General features: G+C 47.2%; 1 protein-coding gene across 1 annotated transcript in view; it reads left to right on the top strand.

Moving 5' to 3' along the window:
* Positions 1-18,013, top strand: part of HUNK (hormonally up-regulated Neu-associated kinase) — a 133,419-nt gene that overhangs the window by 52,480 nt on the left and 62,926 nt on the right. Inside the window, exons 3-4 of the mRNA XM_018048110.1 lie at positions 8,703-8,758; positions 14,707-14,842. Coding sequence (XP_017903599.1) covers positions 8,703-8,758; positions 14,707-14,842 — 192 coding nt within the window. The remainder of the gene's footprint in view (positions 1-8,702; positions 8,759-14,706; positions 14,843-18,013) is intronic.

Below are 18,013 nucleotides of genomic sequence, written 5' to 3'. Positions count from 1 at the left end.
CAGCGAGTCGGCTCTCGAGTCAGGTGGCCAGAGTACTGGAGGAGCTTCAGCTTCAGCTTCACAAAATACCTGGCTTGTTTCCTCTCTGTCTTTTGCACAGACCACCATCTAACCCAGCGCCCAACCCAGTTCAGACACAGTAAGACTCTGTTGGATGAGTGAAAGGAAATTGAATGAATGCAGTTAGTGTCAGAGTTAGCACTGGGATGGAAGCTTTCTGGTCACCAATTCATGTTCTTTCTGGAATATTCCATATTCTCTGTAGAATTTTAAGGGAGTTTCTTCATTGACTTCATACCACTTTATTTAGTTTTCAGGTCACATTTTGTCAGGTGGCATCTTTTTAGCGAATGAATAGCTCTTCCATTTTATGAGCAGAATTTGTTTCTGGAGCATTGTAGGAATTCAATAAAGGTTTCATTTTGAATAAATAAATCAGGTACATGCTTAACACATTATTCTTGCATTTAACCAAATTGCTCATCTTATAAATAAGTCAAAGATTAAAAAATCGTCTGGTTTTTAAAAAATTATTTATTTTTAAGTGGAGGGTAATTGCTTTACAATATTGTGTTGGTTTCCGCCATACAACAACATGAATCAGCCATAGGTATACATGTGTCCCCTCCCTCTTGAACCGCCTTCCCACTTCCCATATTTAGTTTTAATACAGTGCTTTTGATGATAAAACCTAACTGAAAAATATACAAAAAAAAAAAAAACAAACAAAAAAACTTGTTCACTGCAAAATGCCTGTTGCCTTGGGGAGTTATGTGCCTTTCTTGAATGCTTTATCCTTAGCTCATTACCAAAATCCATCTTGTGGCCATCTCTGCAGGCACAGCTTTCTCCCCCAGACCTAGTCCTCTCTGAGTCTGGTCCAGGCTCCCCATCTCCCGTCTCAGGCCCCTTCAATCTGACCTTTCATTTGCCTCCCAAGGTGGGAAAGATTAAGGGCAGGAGGAGAAGGGGGGTGGGTACAGAGGATGAGATGGTTGGAGGACATCACCAACTCGATGGACATGAGTTTGAGCAAACTCCGGAAGACAGCAAAGGACAGGGAGGCCTGGCATGCTGCGGTCCATGGGGTCGAAAAGAGTCAGATGGGACTGAGCGACTGAACAACTGTTTGCTAATCACCGAGGGGATCGCTTATCTGAAGTCTGTTTCCGAGTCTCCCCTTCCCTGTGTCTTAGAACCTTTAGCTTCATCGTCTCCCCTGGCCACACCAGCGTCTCCCCTCGTATCTGTCAGTGCTTGTGCAGCTGGAGGAGGCCCGGTTTTGTCATCTCTGCCTGTCAATCGGGCCTGCCAGGTGGCCCCTCTTAGGATACCGTTTTCCAAAGAATCAGGAGCTCGGAGTGACTCTTCCAGGGCGGCTCAGCAGGTCCGTTTGCAAGCCCCGGCCTCTGGAGCCTGTCTGCCCTACTCTCAGGCTGCCATCCTGGCCCAGGTTCGCCCCCCTCCTCCACACTAGGCCTGTGCCAGCTCTCCCCCATCCCCCTCCCCTGCAGCCCTCTGACCTCCTCTCCCCTCCCTGGCAGCCTCTGCTTATGCCCCTCTGTTCCTCCCCTTTTGGAGAAGGCAATGGCACCCCACTCCAGTACTCTTGCCTGGAAAATCCCGTGGATGGAGGAGCCTGGTAGGCTGCAGTCCATGGGGTCGCTAAGAGTCAGACACGACTGAGTGACTTCCCTTTCACTTTTCACTTTCATGCATTGGAGAAGGAAATGGCAACCCACTCCAGTGTTCTTGCCTGGAGAATCCCAGGGACGGGGGAGCCTGGTGGGCTGCCGTCTATGGGGTCGCACAGAGTCGGACACGACTGAAGCGACTTAGCTAAGCAGCAGCAGTAGTTCCTCCCTTTCATCTTGGGTCTTAGCCCGGAATGGCCCCCACGGGCGAGCTCTCTAGAATTCCTGCCCCCCAGTTTAGGCCTGGGGTTTGTTAGAGGCCTGACCTTCACTGCCTCGCGAGGTGAGGCCCCATCATCCTGGTATTTGGGAAGCATGTTTGTGCATGCGCACTCAGGCGCACAGACACACAGACGTGCGCTTGCACACACGTGCACTCTCATGCATGAGCGTGTGTTCCCCTTGAAAGCCTCTGTGCACGCACACTCCCTTGCCCTGTCTCCCCAGCAGCTGCACCTCCCCTCCCCCAGGGCGCCCCAGGACCCCCTTGTTTGTTAGGCAACAGGGTCCTCCCCTCCACCCCCTGGGTCTGGGAGGGCAGAGTTCCCCGTGGCCTGGCTCCAAACCTTAGAGATTACCATCTTGAAAGGGATACCTTTAAAGGAGCCTTTGGGTGGGTGGGTGCGTGGAGGGGGAGGGATGCCTGCTAGCCTGTGGGCGAAGCTTTAATTGTTAGTCAGGCCTGTTGGAGCTTGTGCTTTTGAAATAACCCTGAACAAAGGACTGGTGATTAGGGCTCTCCCCTTGGGCCTTCCTCTCAATCTCTAGAAAAATGCCTACCCACCCCCCCACGCCCCAACCTCAAACAGTGTAGAGAACCGGACCCAGTGCTGGGTCGGCGGGGCAAGGGTGGGGGAGTTGTGGGATGGATGCCATGAGGAGCCCCACCGGGCATTTCTCCTGGGACTGCCCAGTCATCAGAGAAGGGCCGAGAAGCCTCTGGGTTGTGCTCTCTTGCGCGGGCAAAGGGCCTCCACTGACTGCTTTGCTTCGCTCCCAGGACACGGCGTTCCCACCCCAGCCCCGCAGCACTGTCCTGATAGCCGGTTCCGCCACACAAGCCCTGTCCCGTTCCTTACTTGTCCTGAGTCCTCTTGGAAGCCCTATTGGTCAAGGCAAAACCAGTTCCTATCCATTCAGGGACCACTTTCTTCCCTTCCCCGGGGTTTTCAGTAACTCATTCATACCACCTGCAGTCAGCTGGCCGCAGAGAGAAACTTGTCCCACTGCGGGTCGGGAGGAAGAGCCCTTCACGTCTGTCTCTTCTCCGCAAGGTGGTTGATCCCATCAAGGGCTGTTAAATGTGAAACTGAGCATCGCCTTATGTCAGGTGCAAACTGGTCAGCTGTCAGAACCTTCTCTCCCATCTCACAGACCTGACACCGAACACAGACAAATATTTTGCTCTCAGGATGGAGCTAAAAACCATGCTTTTCACATGCACCATGGGGAGGTTTTCTGGTTTACAGAGGCCTGCCAGTGTGTGTGTATGTATATATATATATATATATATATATATATATATATATATATATATATATATATGAATCTGCCTGCAATGTGGGAAATCCCAGTTTGATCCTTGGGTTGGGAAGATCCTCTGGAGAAGGGAATGGCAACCCACTCCAATGTTCTTGCCTGGAGAATTCCATGGACAGAGGAGCCTGGTGGGCTATAGTGCATGGGGTTGCAAAGAGTCAGACATGACTGACTGGCTGACACACACACACGGTACATTGTAATATACTAACACTAAAACTTTGTGAATAAATTCATCCTTTTAATTTAAAATTTTTTTTTTGGCTGTACCGCATGGCTTATAGGATCTTAGTACACCAATCAGGGATTGAACCCTAGCCTCCTATTGTCGAAGTGCAGAGTTCTAACCACTGTACCATCAGGAAATCCCCTCGTCCTTCTTTTATTATTCAAGAAGTTATCTTTCAATTTTTGGCCTCATGAGATCATTCATGGTCTTTAGAGTCATTGTTGAGTAGCTGGGCAGAGGGTCTGAGTGGCCTGCTGTGCTGAATGGACTCATAATTAACTTCAGGTGGTAAGGATGCTTCACAGGAAACATCCTCATACCATTCCTAGTACTGATCTTATAGGAAGGGGAAAATACCCAAGTGTTACTTAAAAAGTTAATAGACTTAATTTTTTAAAGGAGTTTTAGGTTTACAGAAAAATCATGCAGAACTAGAGTTCCCACTTCCCTTCCATGTGTTTTCCCTATTGTTGCTATCTTGTGATAGTATAGGACATTGGCTACAATCGCTGAATCAGTATTGACACATTATTGATAACCAATGTACACAGTCTACATTCGGGTTCTTCAGGGCACATAGTCCATGAGGATGTTCTTTGTGTTGTACACTGTATGAATTTCGCAGATGCGTGGTGCCATCTGGCCACCACTGTAGTGTGCAGAATGGTTTGCTGTTGTTTAGTTGTTAAGTCATATCTGGCTCTTTGTGACTCTGTGCTCTGTAGCCTACCAGGCTCCTCTGTCCTTGGGATTATCCAGCAAGAATACTGGAGTGGGTTGCCATTTCCTTCTCTAAGGGATCTTCCTGACCTAGGGATCAAACCTGAGTCTCCTGCATTCGCAGGCAGGGAAGTCCATACAGGATAAATTTGCCGCCCTAAAATAATGTGTTCTACCTGTGCGTTCTAGCCCTCCTTCTGCAACCTTAGGCAACTGGTGATCTTCTCCTTGTCTGTAGTTTTCTCTTGAGAAATGGAATATTTCCTGCCATATCACTAAGCAAAGGATATCACGGTCATCAGTAATTGCAGCCACCATAAATGGTGAGCTGGTAAGCCCTGAGGGAACCCAGGAAGGAAAGAATACCTGCCATCTAGTAGCCATCAGACCATAGCCACTCCCCGCAGTGAGCCCTGAGGACCCTCAAGAAGTGAAAATACAGGATCCTGGCCCCTGAGAGCAGAAGTGCACATCAAAGGAATGAGTTCAGTGAGGCCAGACTCTTGCTTCTTACCATACGCTGCAAGGTGCTAAATTCCTTAACTTGGGACAGCTGGTTTTCTTTAATTTATAATAATCTTTCGACCAGCTGGTTTTCTTTAATTTATAATAATTTTTGACGTTCAGACTACCTGCCTTTGTTGCAAAACTTCTACATAACCTAGCTCTCCTCCTCACCTCCTTGGAGCAGTTCCTTCAGGGTTATTTGAGATATTTCCTCCTGGGCTTGAAGTCCTAAAAATTCCTGCCGATTAAAACATAACTGTCAACTTTTAAGTTGTGAACATTTTTTAAATCTACAGTCTTTCAGAAGGTCATAGAGTTGGAATCATAGTTTATTCAGACAACCTTCTTTTACTTAGAAACATGCATTTAACGTTCCAAGTTCAGTCACTGGGTTGGGAGGATCCTCTAGAGAAGGAAATGGCTACCCACTCCTGTATTCTTTCTTGCCTGGAGAATCCCATGGACAGAGGAGCCTGGTGGGCTACAGACCATGAGGTCTCAAAGAGTTGGACATGACTGAGCGTAATAATTACATTTTAATACTTTCTGGTTTTATGACATTTCTCCTATTTTAAAAGTGGGCCTTTTTTTTTTCTCTTCTGCATCTTCTCTTAATTTTAGCCTTTCATTTATATTGTTCTTTTAATCACTGTGGTTGGTTGTTCCTTGGTCTTTTGTGGCCCTGGAGTTATCCAGCTTAGTTTTATTATTCTTGGCAATTGCATTCTTTGACCTCACCTCTTTAAGCTGTTTTTCTTCATAATATTTGTTCTGAACCAAATTTCTCCTTTAATGCCTTCGTGTGGCTTCCATGCTTCCCAGGGAAAGAGGTTTAATTTTGCTGGAAATAAACTGTGGCCCTCTTTTAGATTAAAATAGTGCTGCTGCTTTATAATCAGTTTTCACAGAATTCACAGTTTGGACCGTTGTTGGCACATTGTTTTGTGAGTCCATGCAAGTGGCTGGGAATTACCATATATGCTTGAATATAAGGGTAAGACATAGTCTATCATTTTCAGGAAGGAAGAAGTGCCTTACAGAATGCTTGCAAAGTCTCTCATAGTATCAGGGCACAATCTCCATTATTTTCAACAGCAAAATGCTAGTTAACCTTGACCTGACTCACCGATGGCCTTGGAAACTCTAGAAGTCTGAGGGAACCAGTGGAAAGGGAGGTGACAGCATTTTGCGTGGCTTTAATAACAGCTGCTACAGGGATATGACTCACAGTGGTGAGAGTTTGTGAGTCCACTCTAAAATCAATTGACTCAGTGGATAATTTATAGAGATTTTAAATGGGCTCTTATTATTTAAATGGCTTGGGATAATATTTCCAACAAGTACATCACATACAGATTCGAATGGACTTTATCTCAATTGAAAGGTCGTGTTACACTGGAGACTCCTGCTCTTGCCTGCCACAAGCCTGAATGAAATTGTTTCAATAAGATATGAGGGCGTGGGAACAATATTTCTAAAGTAATTATGTTAAGAAGATAGTATATGTTCTGAAATAGGATGGTGCAGCTTCATAGATAAATAGTGTCAATAGTCATTTGATCATTTCAGTGCATTTCTAAAAGTTATATATTTGTGTTTTTCAAAAAACCTTCCAAGGGGCAGAGTCTTCCTATTGGAAAAGTGAGGAGGATCGCCTTATATGGTGGTAGTGGGGGGGGGGGGTTACCCTGCATTTGGACATAGGTGACATCTTTTAAAGACTGGTACAGTTTTTTGAATGTATGGTTTTATTTGAATCAAAGGGCATGTATACAGTTCTTCCCATTGGTGAATGTGTATGGATTTGTTGTTGTTGAACTGCTAAGTCGTGTCCGACTCTTCTGAGACCCCATGGACTGTAGCCAGCCAAGTTCCTCTGTCCATGGGATTCCCCAGGCAAGAATACTGGAGTGGGTTGCCGTTCCCTTCTCCAGGGAATCTTCCTGATCCAGGAGTTGAACTCGAGTCTCCTGCACTGCAGGCGGATTCTTTACCAGTGAGCCACCTGGGAAGCCCGCGTGTGCACTGGGGACTATCTATTTACCTTCCCCACCTGCTCGGTTCAACACAGTCTCCCTTCTCATTCAGGTATTCAGCCTTAAGGCTACGAGTCATGGGTCAAGGATTCCAGTTTTGAAATCCAGTGGTGGCTGTTTGGAGCTCCCCTTTTCCTGCACTCGACTCCTTAACTCTTGTCATCTTGAAGTGCTCCCCTTTTGTCATTCCTATGCTAACACTTGCCTGACTGTTCCTTCTTAGCTGGCTCTGAAGGTCCTTGTTCCTGCCAGCATGTTGGCGCCTCATTTTCTGCCCTCTCCCTGGGCGTCTCATGTCCTTTGAAGGCTCAGCTTCCTCCCTTACTGAGGTTGAAAATCGGGAGTCTGTAGGCTGGATCTTGCCTGTAAGGTTGGCCCATGCGCTGTGGTTGTTATTGTGAATTTGTTGCCAGCGTTGAAAACCTGGGATTGAATCCAGATTTCTGGCCACTCTTGGAAGACGGGATGAAGTGGCAGTGCTGGGACCAAGTTGTAAACCCCTGTCCCCAGGAGATGGGACACAGATGGGGCACTTTGGCCCCCTGGGCCTCCAGAGTTCTAGCAAGTGCTGTTCCCCTCATCTCTGCACTTCCAAGAAGTGCTATCAGTCACCATTTTTGTTTATCATGACCACAATCTTCTAGTCCTAACAATAGAGATAAGAGGACAAAAATAACTCTTGTGGCTATGTCTGTGTTCAGAAGTGTGAACATAAAAGCTGGACCAAGAATGCTGTGTTTCAAAACAATGGAAAAAAGCATTTTGTGTATATATAGAAGGGAACTATATGCTCACACATTTAATGTTCATGGTGTGTCTGAGCTGACAGGTTGCAACTTAAGGTGCTCATGATCACTGACATAGATGGCTCATACCTTCACCCACGTGTTTTTCTTCTGGAATCCCAAGTGATCTCTTTAATAATGTAGTTTCATTGGTATTTACTGGGTTATGGAATGTGCAAAGGTACTGGGGCAGAGTGGTAAGCAAGGCAGAATGTTTTATACCTTCAAGGGGCTGACAGCTTGTACAGATACCACCAACCCCTCATACTCGGCATGACCAGGAGCATGTGTCTCCCTCCCACCTCCCAAGTTATCTCAGTGTCCATGGTCAAAAGCCGCTCATCGTCTGATTAGCAATCTTCATCCCATCTGCAAACTTAATTCTCTTTGGTTATGTAATGTTTACATATCCGAGGATTAGAACCCTGACATTTTTGGGGTCTATTTTTCTGTCCACCGTAATAGCTACTTGCTAAATAGTTTATCATCCCTTGCCAATATGTGGATGACTCTTGGGCTTCCCTGGTAGCTCAGCTGGTAAAGAATCCGCCTGCAATGTGGGAGGCCTGGATTCTATCTCTGGGTTGGGAAGACCCCCTGGAGAAGGGAAAGGCTACACACTCCAGTACTCTGGCTTGGAGAATTCCATGGACTGTGTAGTCCAGGGGGGTCACAGAGGCAGACATGACTGAGTGACTTTCACTTCACTTGGGCTCCAAGCATGGAGGTTGTAGGACTGATAATCATATTTTCAATTAAGAGGGAAAAAAAAGAAACTGTTTGCCTGAACATTCCTTACTCTGGCTGGTTTTGCTCACCATCTCACAAAAACATGGTCACATTTGTATTTTCTCAGCTGTCCTGGCAGTGCCTGTCTTGAATGATGTCTTCTACTGTCTCCTGGTTTTATTAACTTCCAAGTTTCAGCTCTGGCCCCACTTCTTTTGGAAACTGATTGGTTCTGCCCTCCTTGCTCTCTGTCTTCTCTGAAATCCTTTAGCTTTTTGACTCTGCAGCAATTACGTATATCATGTTTCATAAATATTTACTTATTGATTGTGTGAGTTTTGGCAGCAAGCCTTCTGGGTTGGTTCAAAGTGGCTCTCAACTGTTCGTTTCCTGTCGGAAGCAAAATGTTATTCCACTGTTTCAAGTGCTTATCTGAAATGTTGTATGGTTTTGTTTGTTTCAGAGACTTGAAGATAGAAAACTTGCTGCTAGATGAAGACAATAATATCAAGCTGATAGGTATGACTTTTTTTTTTAAAGCATGATTATCCTTTAAATGCTGTGTTGTCAATTCTCAGTTATTTATTTCTGACTTTGAAAATTACCATGGTCTGTTTCTAATCCCCAGACAATACTTCTAGCTCATCTCCTTTTACCTGCAACATCTAAGCCTGGTTTTGAATAATTTAAACATAAAACATGTTCTTAGGAATCTTCAGACTTTTGCTTCTCTGTTCATTCAGATGGAGCTGAACTTGTGGAGGGGTTCTTTTTACTTGAATTCACCTGAAATCTTCTTAAGAAAAGGGGAACATAGTTTGGTTCAAAGATGCTGCTATTAGATTGACCACGCTTTATTCCACTTTTCAGTGAATGTAGGGGCACAGAAATAAGAGGGAATGCAGCTTACCTCCTCTTTTTAATGTCTTTGCTTTAGCCTTGTCGTACCGGATGATGGTACAGAGTGAAACAGAGGGCTGCTTTAGAGGTCTGTGCTAATCAGGAGGAAATTCCAGGGTGGAGTGAATCATAACTGATTCACCACTAAGGGTCTGTAAGCGAATTCACCCCATGGCTTCTTCTCCAGAAATATTCGACTTTTGTTTACCTGTGTGGTTGCTCTTGGCAAAATTATAGGGCATCATGTCTCCATCCAGACGTTAGCCTCATCTTTTACTCCTTTCTTTCTTTTCTCACCCCATGTACAAGTAATTTCTTCTGCCTCGAGGGCTTGAAAAGACTTTCTATTAGAAGAAAAGAGAAGGATCAACAGACCTTTGTGAATTTAAGCTTTTGTACCCAAGAAGGAAATTTTGTTTCGCAAATGCTGAAAACCATCTCCAGACTCTCTAAAACACATCATTCAAATGACCAGTTATATTCCTTGGGATCCCAGATGGCTTCCAACCCAATAACAGGCAAGAGGCTGCCAGGGACTCCAGGCCTCTTGGCTGGGTGATTAAGCATCAGTGACAGGTGTTGATAAATACACCCATTATTAGGACATTAACCATTAAGAGGAAACCAATCCTCCCCCCCTGCCCGCCCCAGGGATTTTATAGGATGTATTTGGGTTTTATTTATTTTAATTGGAGGATAATTACAATATTGTGGTTCTTGCCAGAGAGCAAGAGGGATTGGCCGTAGGCACACAGGTGTCCCCTGCATCTTGAGCCTCCCCCACCCCCACCCAATCCCTCCAACTTGTCACAGAGCACCAGCTTTGGGTGCCCTGTGTCACACATCAAACTTACACTGGTTATCCTTTTTACGTCTGGTATTATATATGTTTCAGTGCTGTTCTCTCAAGTCAGCCCACCCTCTCCTTCTCCCACTGAGTCCAAAAGTCTATTCTTTCCATCTGTGTCTCCTTTGCTGCCCTGCACGTAGGATTGTTGGTACCATCTTTCTAGATTCCGCATAATATGCATTAATATATGGTATGTGTCCTCTTTCTGACTTACTTCACTCTGTATAATGGGCGCTAGGTTCATCCACTTCGTTAGAACTGACTCAAATGTGTTAGGATGTATTCTTAGAAGATTCTTGGATGATCAAATAATTTTTTTTTCTCCTTAAATCAGATTGTTTTACTATTGCGCTTGAGTTGTCCTGAGAGCCGGGTGCAACAGCCTTAAACAAGGCAGACTCTGGAATGTCTGCAGGATGTCTTTTTGCTCCTGGTTTCCGAGGTCTGCAGTATTAAACAAAGGCACGTCCTGCTGGGAGTGGGGGTTGAGGAATGGAGGCAAGGAGATTTCTTGTGGGTTCCCTGAAAGGGTGACCTGGCACTTGTTTTTGGAAAACGTGTGGGGAACAGTCACAGCGTTGCCCTGAAGCTGCAGAGTGTGTAAGAGAGCAGGCGGTGTGAAGGCTGGGTGTCCATTATGGTATGAATTAGAGCACTTCACTCCCCTGCGCATTGTCTGTGCCGAGGCCGGCGACCCCAGCACAGTGTAGGCCACCGCCAGGTGGTCCCCTCACCTGCCCAGCATCCGCATGCTGTTTCTGCCCTTCACTTTGCCTCTCTCTCTGCCCCTGTGTGTGTTTTCGCTTCTTTCTCTTCAAGCGATAGCCCTAGACAATCATCAGTGAGAGTGGAGAGTGCTGAAAAGCACAGACCTTTCCGCTGCTGAGAAGATTCTGGAAGAACCAGTCTCTGTAGATAGTGGGTGCATTTGCAAGCAGCTCACACCTTGGCCGGGCTTCCCCAGTAGCTCAGCGGTAACGAATCTGACCGCAGTGCAGGAGATGCAGGTTTGATCCCTGGGTTGGGAAGATCCCTTGGAGGAGGAAATGGCAACCCGCTCCAGTGTTCTTGCCTGGAGAATCCCCTGACAGAGGAGCCCGTGGGGCAGCACACAGTTGGGCACGCATGAGCACACACACTGGCCACATAATAAACCCTCTTAGAGGAGACCTGTACAAATAAGATGAAGACACGGCAGACTTAGATTAGAGCCCTTGAGATGGGTGGGGGCACCCTTTAGATACCAGGACCATTTTAGGCAGAGTCATCACCTCTCAGCTTGGCAGCTTCTGAACTGGTACCCAGGCAGGCATCGTAGCTCGTCTGGACACAGTGGGCCGTGTCAGAAACCAGGGGTCAGGAACCAGAATTCCCAAAACAGCTGCAAAGGAGGCTTTCATAACTGGGTGTCCCTTTGTTAGCACTTCTCACTTGGCGCCTATTCTCTCCTGACCCACTAAACCAAACAGCCCTAACGTACATGTGAATGGAAAGAGACAGTATGCCATCCCAGAGGGCAACTGGGAACTGTATTTTGTTTAGCAGAATCTGCATTTCCTCATTTTTTTTCATACAGAGTAGGTGGGAGAAGAGGGGAGATGTTTGAGGCAAAGAAAGCTCAGTATCCTAGGTGTTTTCTTGCTTTTGAGTTAGGCAATTTGGATCAAACATCCCTACAGCTGCCCTCTTGCAACTTGAAAGCCCTTTGAACCTTTTCTTCAAAGGAATTACCTAGTTGTTTATTCAAAGGTTGATTATGGCTATTACCATTTTCTCTTAACAGTTTCTCTTTCTTTGAAATAATCTGATATAAATAAATTTACTTAAGCCATGTAAGCCACAGTTCAAGTTAACTAGAATTAACTGGAATAAGATTTGATTTAATTAGGGTCCTTTCCCCCTTTTTTAAAAAAGAAAGCAGTCTAATGTTTTTAGTTTAGTATAATCATAAAGGGTAACAGCCACAACTTAAAATGATTTTGCATGTTAGTTATCCAAGACAGCTTTATTTGGGTGTTTTTTGAGATTCATTTCATAACTCTCAGAAAACTGAGTGGTAATTGGCTTATGTGTATACCAAATCTAATTGAGGCAGACCCGTGTGACATTACTGGGAGGTGAACTTCCCCCTAGTTTCACAATTCTAATTATAGGCGTATGTGTGAATTTTAATAATTACAGTTGTGCATGTGAAACACACTAGTTATTTCTCCACAATATATTTTACATTAAACCCTTTTGGCCAGGTCTACATAAGTCACTTAAAATGTAGATTTTATCTTCTCTGTCCCACAGACCTCTGCTCATTTATCTTTTTGAAAGTGTGCTTAAGACAAGGCAAGACGCCAGTGTTCACAAGCTTGCCTGGGAGCAAGTGAGGAATCTGGTCTCTTATTTCCCCCCTCCCCATCCCTGCCCTCTTTTAAGATCAAGCACTTAGTTGTAGCCCCAAATCAAGAGCTGAGGGAGTAAATTGAAGGAGATAATGGAACCCTCGGAGATCAGGAAGTGAGACTTTGAGTTCATGGGTTCTCAGGAGACTTGGCCTCTAACATAACTATTTATAAAATTATTCTTAAAATGTTGGCCCAGTTAATATGTTTATTCTAAGGTGCTGTCTCTCCATCTTACCATAGTGGGTGCTCTGTACGCATTGATTTTCTCCTTAAATTTCCCTTGGGAAATTTTTTTTCTTTTTAGAGATTTTTTTTTTTTTTAATGATGTGGACCGTTTATTAAAATCTTTATTGAATTTGTTACCCTGTCGGTGGTGGTGGTGGTGGTGGTGGTTTCATCGTTAGCACGTGTCCGACTCTTGCGATCCCATGGACAGTGTTGCTTTCTCTTTTATGCTTTGGCGTTTTGGCCACAAGGCATGTGGGACTGTAGATCCCTGACCCGGGATTGAGCCTGCAGCCCCTGCACTGGAAGGTGAAGTCTCAACCACTGGGCCACCAGCGAATTTTGAATGGCCGTTCGACTGAAAGCTCAGAATCATTTTTCTACTCCTGACCCACCTCCCAGTTCTCCCACTTCAGTGACACTACAGAGTAGAGCCCTGAGAACAGGGGCCCTCAGAGTCTCTAGAACAGAGATCTCCTCCTAAAACACGAATCCAAGAGAGCCATGGGCCTCCTAGTGCAAGCTGGGCTGAAGGGAAAGCAAATAGGGCCCTTTTGTTCTCCTGTTTGTGAAGGCGGGAGTGGATGAGTAGGGAGCAGAGGAAGGCAGGAGGAGAGAGGTTAAGAGAGAGAAAACAAAACTCTCCAAACAAAAGAAGAGTCGTGTGTGAACAGGCAGCGCTCCTGGTGGGTTTGCCCATCCCGATTTGGGTTCTGATTTTTCATTCCAACCTTCAGCTGAAGAGTTTGGGTGACCTTCAGAGCCTTGATGTGTTTTCTGCCTGGATGAGGTTCTATTTAGAAATGCTCTTTCATTGTACAGCTTAACCCAACGATCGTAGGGGGGAATGTTTGTGGTGCATCTTGACCCGTGGTGTGTGAGTAACTTCATGGACTCACAACTCTGCCTTCCCGGCTCCCAGCGGGTTTTTTCTTTCATGAGCTTCTCTACAGCTTTCACAAGAGCCATGGCTTTGCAGGTGGAGACGTGTTAGTGTGAAGGAAAACAAGAAGTTAGATGTATGTCCTGCCAGTTGAGAAAGTGCAAGGATTTTTTCTCTCTCTCGATGTGGAGCCTGTCTCGGACCACAGCCCCTTTCTGTCTGAGCCCGGTGGGCCGAGTCTTCTCTTTGGGGACCAGAACCATAAATATTTACACTGAAGTTCAAAGGAGGAGGCATGATCTTAATTCTCCACTCAACAAAGTTTGAGGAATGATATCAGATGAGGCCCAGACGCTAATTGCTCCCTAATGATCTGTCAGCTGCCCTATCTATAAAATCAAAAGTAGACAGAACACAGAGGGCATAATGGGCCCAGCGCGGCTTTAGATGCACTGAGTGCTTCTTTCTTCTGCCCCCCTGCCTTAATCACCCAGGATCCAAGCAATGGATCCTTGCTAGGAGGCCATTTAGTCTACTTCTCATTGCTATTTTTCTGGCATTTTTTTTTTTTTTTCCAGCCAACGCTCGGCATTGTCTAAATCACTGGGTGTATTCTTCCCCCTCTCTTCAAATCACCATATGTTGCCTCGTGCATTGGGAACATTCTTTTTTAAGAGACTTGCATGCAAGGAAAACATTCAGCTGCAAAAAGTCAACTCTATCGGGTGGGATCGCGTGTCATCTGGGGTGATACCAACACCCGCCAGAGAATATCGGTCTTCCTTCGCCTCTTACCCCCTTGGCCACTTGGAAGCCAGCAGGCTGACTCCAACGACTGTTGGCTCGTTTTCTCCTCCTGCCTGAGTCCTCGAAAGCAAGCAAGCCTGTCTTGTTTTCCTGGATGACTCATAACCCAAGAGTTGATGAAAATATGTTTTGGTTCAGCATACTTTTTAGCTCTCACTGGATTTGACTGTGAGGCCCAGCTAGAAAATATTTCCAGTTCGGCCAGGGAACCACCGCCTGACATTCTTCTGTCTTGAGACCCATATCCAGAGGTTACAGTTCACAGCTGCTGAGTTTCCTGGTGGATGCGAAATGATGTGTTAGCCCCAGAGAATGTTTCCTTTCCCGCTGCCTGCCGCCAACCTCCCTCCTTGTTTGCGTCCACGGTTTTCTACATCTGAGCCGGTTTTGTCCTCCTCTTCGCAGACTTTGGTTTGAGCAACTGTGCAGGGATCCTGGGCCATTCCGACCCGTTCAGCACGCAGTGTGGCAGTCCCGCATACGCCGCTCCCGAACTCCTTGCCAGGAAGAAATACGGCCCCAAAATCGATGTCTGGTCCATGTGAGTTACTGAGCTTCTAAAACGGCTCTCTTATGACCTATCTCCCTCCTACTGTCTGCATGGTCCGTTTCTGAGGAGATAACCTTTGAGTGTTTAATGAGCGTGGATTATCAGCTCTGGGATATATACACAGTGATTCTTTGGGGTTCCACTTTCCACCGCTGTTCTTTCTGTCAATTTCCCACCGACTGCTCCAAGAGGCCCTAAATTTAAATTCCACAAGGTGCAGGGGGGAGAAGAAAACAACCAAGCACTTGCCAAGATGATTTTTGGTTTCATGAGTCACTCGTGTCCTTCCCTGCTTTCCATCAGCACCGGCGTAAATCCCAGCGTAAATCCCAGCCTCGGCCCTGGCCCTGCACCTCACTGAGGGTCAGCCCACCTCTCCTGCCTCTTCGCCCACTCCCCCCGCCCCTCCCCAGCTGCTCACGGTTCTTCACACACGTTGCCTTCTGTTTTGTCTTCCCCGCCTCTGGGCTTTGCAGTCGCTGTGTCTTTCCCTGACGTGTAGTTGACGTACAATATCATGTTAGTTTCAGGTGCACAACACGGTGATCTGACATTTATATATATTGCGAACTGACCAGCGCAGGAAGTCTAGGAACCATCTGTCACCGTACGGAGTTACTGTCGTGCTAGACTATATTCCCTATGCTGTACATCACACCTCCGTGACTTATTTATTTTCTAACCGGAAGTTTGTACCTTTGAATCCCTTCATCTGTTTTGCTCCACCTCCCACCCCACCCCTGGCCCCGGCCAGCACTCAGTGGTGCTTTCCTCTGGAATGCTGTTTCCCAGCTCTTCGAATGGCCCGTCCAGCTCCACGTTCCGGTATTGGTCAGTGTCGCCACTGTGGAGAGCGTCTCTTGTTCTGGGGGTGCCTGGCACACGGCATGGAGCCTGGGCTGGAGAGGGAGAAGGAAGGAAGGAGGGAAGGAAGGGCAGAGGGAGGGAGGAGGGAGAAGAAGGAGAGAAGGGAGGGGCGGAGGGCAGGACAGGCATTTCGACCAGGCGAACAGAGGCTGGAGAGAGTGAAAGTGTTAGTAGTGGGGAGGATCCCCTGGAGGAGGGAATGGCAACCCTCTCCAGTGTTCTTGCCTGGAGAATCCCATGGACAGAGGAGCCTGGCGGGCTACTTGGGGTCACAAAGAGTCGGATGTGACTGAAGTGACTTCGCATGCACTTATGGATTATAGCCTGCCAGGCTCCTCTGTGCATGGGATTCTCCAAGCAAGAATACGGGGTGGGTTGCCATTTCCTCCTTCAGGGATCTTCCCTACCCAGGGATCGAACCCAGGTTTCCCGCGTTGCAGGCAGACTCTTTAGCGTCTGAGCCACCAGGGAAGCCCCAGAAGCTAGAGAGTCAGCGCTAAAGCGGCAGAGGAAGCAAACAAGAATGTGAGTGAGTGAGGGGATTGCAGAAGCTCTGGTTGGAGGTTATTCAGAGGAACCAGAGACGAAATGAGAATCCGAGGGCACCAGAATCCCCTGAACGTTCAAGAAAGGGCCAGCTCTCCTTGGAAGCGCAGCTCAGCTCATTCAGCCGGGGGGTGAGATGTTAGTGAGGGTCAGCCTCCGTTGCTGAGGCTGAGTCCGCTGTTTCCTTTGATCCTCAGGACCACCTGTGAGGCCGTCTATTACCCTTTTTCACGCAGACAGGAGGGTGGCTTGGTGGTTAGTGGGGCCCAGGGCCACTCAGCCTGTAGGCTGGGGAGCTGCGCTCAGCCCTCAGGGCTCTTCAAGCCTCAGACTGAGCTCCGGGTTCCTCCCAGTTCTCCAGAGAACGTGAGAGGGCTGCCGTGTGCAGCAGGTGCCATGTGCAGAAGGTGCTGTGTGCAGAGGGTGCCGTGTGCAGAGGGTGCCGTGTGCAGAGGGTGCCTGAGTGCAGAGGGTGCCGTGTGCAGAGGGTGCTTTGTACAGCTGACTCACTGCGGTCCCCTGGGGCAGGGGAGTGGTAGTAGGGAGCAGAGGCAAAGGGTGCTTCCTTTTTGAGGTGCCCTGGGTGATGTTACCAGCATTGCTACTCACAGAATCTCTATGCTGTGCCCAGACGGGCCTCAGAATCCTTCTCAACACAGTCCTCCAGGCAGCCAACCTCAGTGGATTAGTCAATACGTAGGTGAAATCCATTCATGCCCTCGTAAGTATCTGGCATGTCATCTGCCCATAATAGTTATTTATGTATGAATGGGGGCTTCCCAGATGGCTCAGCGGTAAAGAACCCATCTGCCAGTGCAGGAGCCACAGGAGATGCGGGTTCAATCCCTTGGTCGGGAAGATCCCCTGGAGGAAGAAACGGCAACCCACTCCGCTATTCTTGCCTGGGGCAGAGGAGCCACCTGACAGTCTACAGTCTGTGTGGGGTTGCAAAGAGTCAGACATGACTAAGTGACTGAGCACGCACGTACGCATGTATGAATGGGTGGATATGAAAGTCTGAGTCTGTAATCACTCTCTTTCCTCAGCATTTAGGGAATGTATTTATGCTAAATGGAAAGCTTTGAGAGGAATAGTTTGTGAAACAAAAAACAAAACGAAATGAAACAACAAACCCCCTCCCTCCCAAAAAAAAAACCCAAAAAAAACCATGTGGACAATGGGTAGTCTGAAAGACCAGGGGTTCAGGGGTGTCACAGAACTGCGGTGATAGGGACTGGGCCGGGTGACAGTGATCAAAGGGAAAGAGCTTGGAAAAGATGTGACGGTTTGCTCCTGGGGTCCTGCTCTCGAAGGGGCTGGACAGTACAGTGCCATCACTGGTCGTCATGGTGACGAAGCTCGGCCTGTATAGTGGGACCCTTTCTGGCCCATGACTAACAAAACAGGCATCTCCACAAAGTCTGGAACTGCTGGTGGAAGGAAGGAAGGAGCCTGTGGCTGTCAGAGCTGTAGGAGACCACCTGGCCTTATGACTGCCTGGGGCCTCTCCTGGGAGCACTAAGACGGAGACTGATTCTTTACCTTGTGTGGAGAAATACAAAGGGAAATGAAGCGTATGGACACTTAAGGGAGAAAGGGGGAGCGGGATGGATTGGCAGATTGGGATTGACACTTACACACGACTGATGGGTGCGTGTGTCAGTTGCTCAGTCACGTCCTACTCTTTGCAACCCCCATGGACTGTAGCTGGCCAGGCTCCTCTGTCCGTGGGATCCTCCAGGCAAGAAT

Source organism: Capra hircus, chromosome 1 (genome assembly GCF_001704415.2).
Source record: "Capra hircus breed San Clemente chromosome 1, ASM170441v1, whole genome shotgun sequence".
NCBI classification, from domain to species: Eukaryota; Metazoa; Chordata; class Mammalia; order Artiodactyla; family Bovidae; genus Capra; species Capra hircus.
The sequence above is the reverse complement of the archived record's forward strand: the minus strand, read 5'-3'. Positions and strand labels throughout refer to the sequence as shown.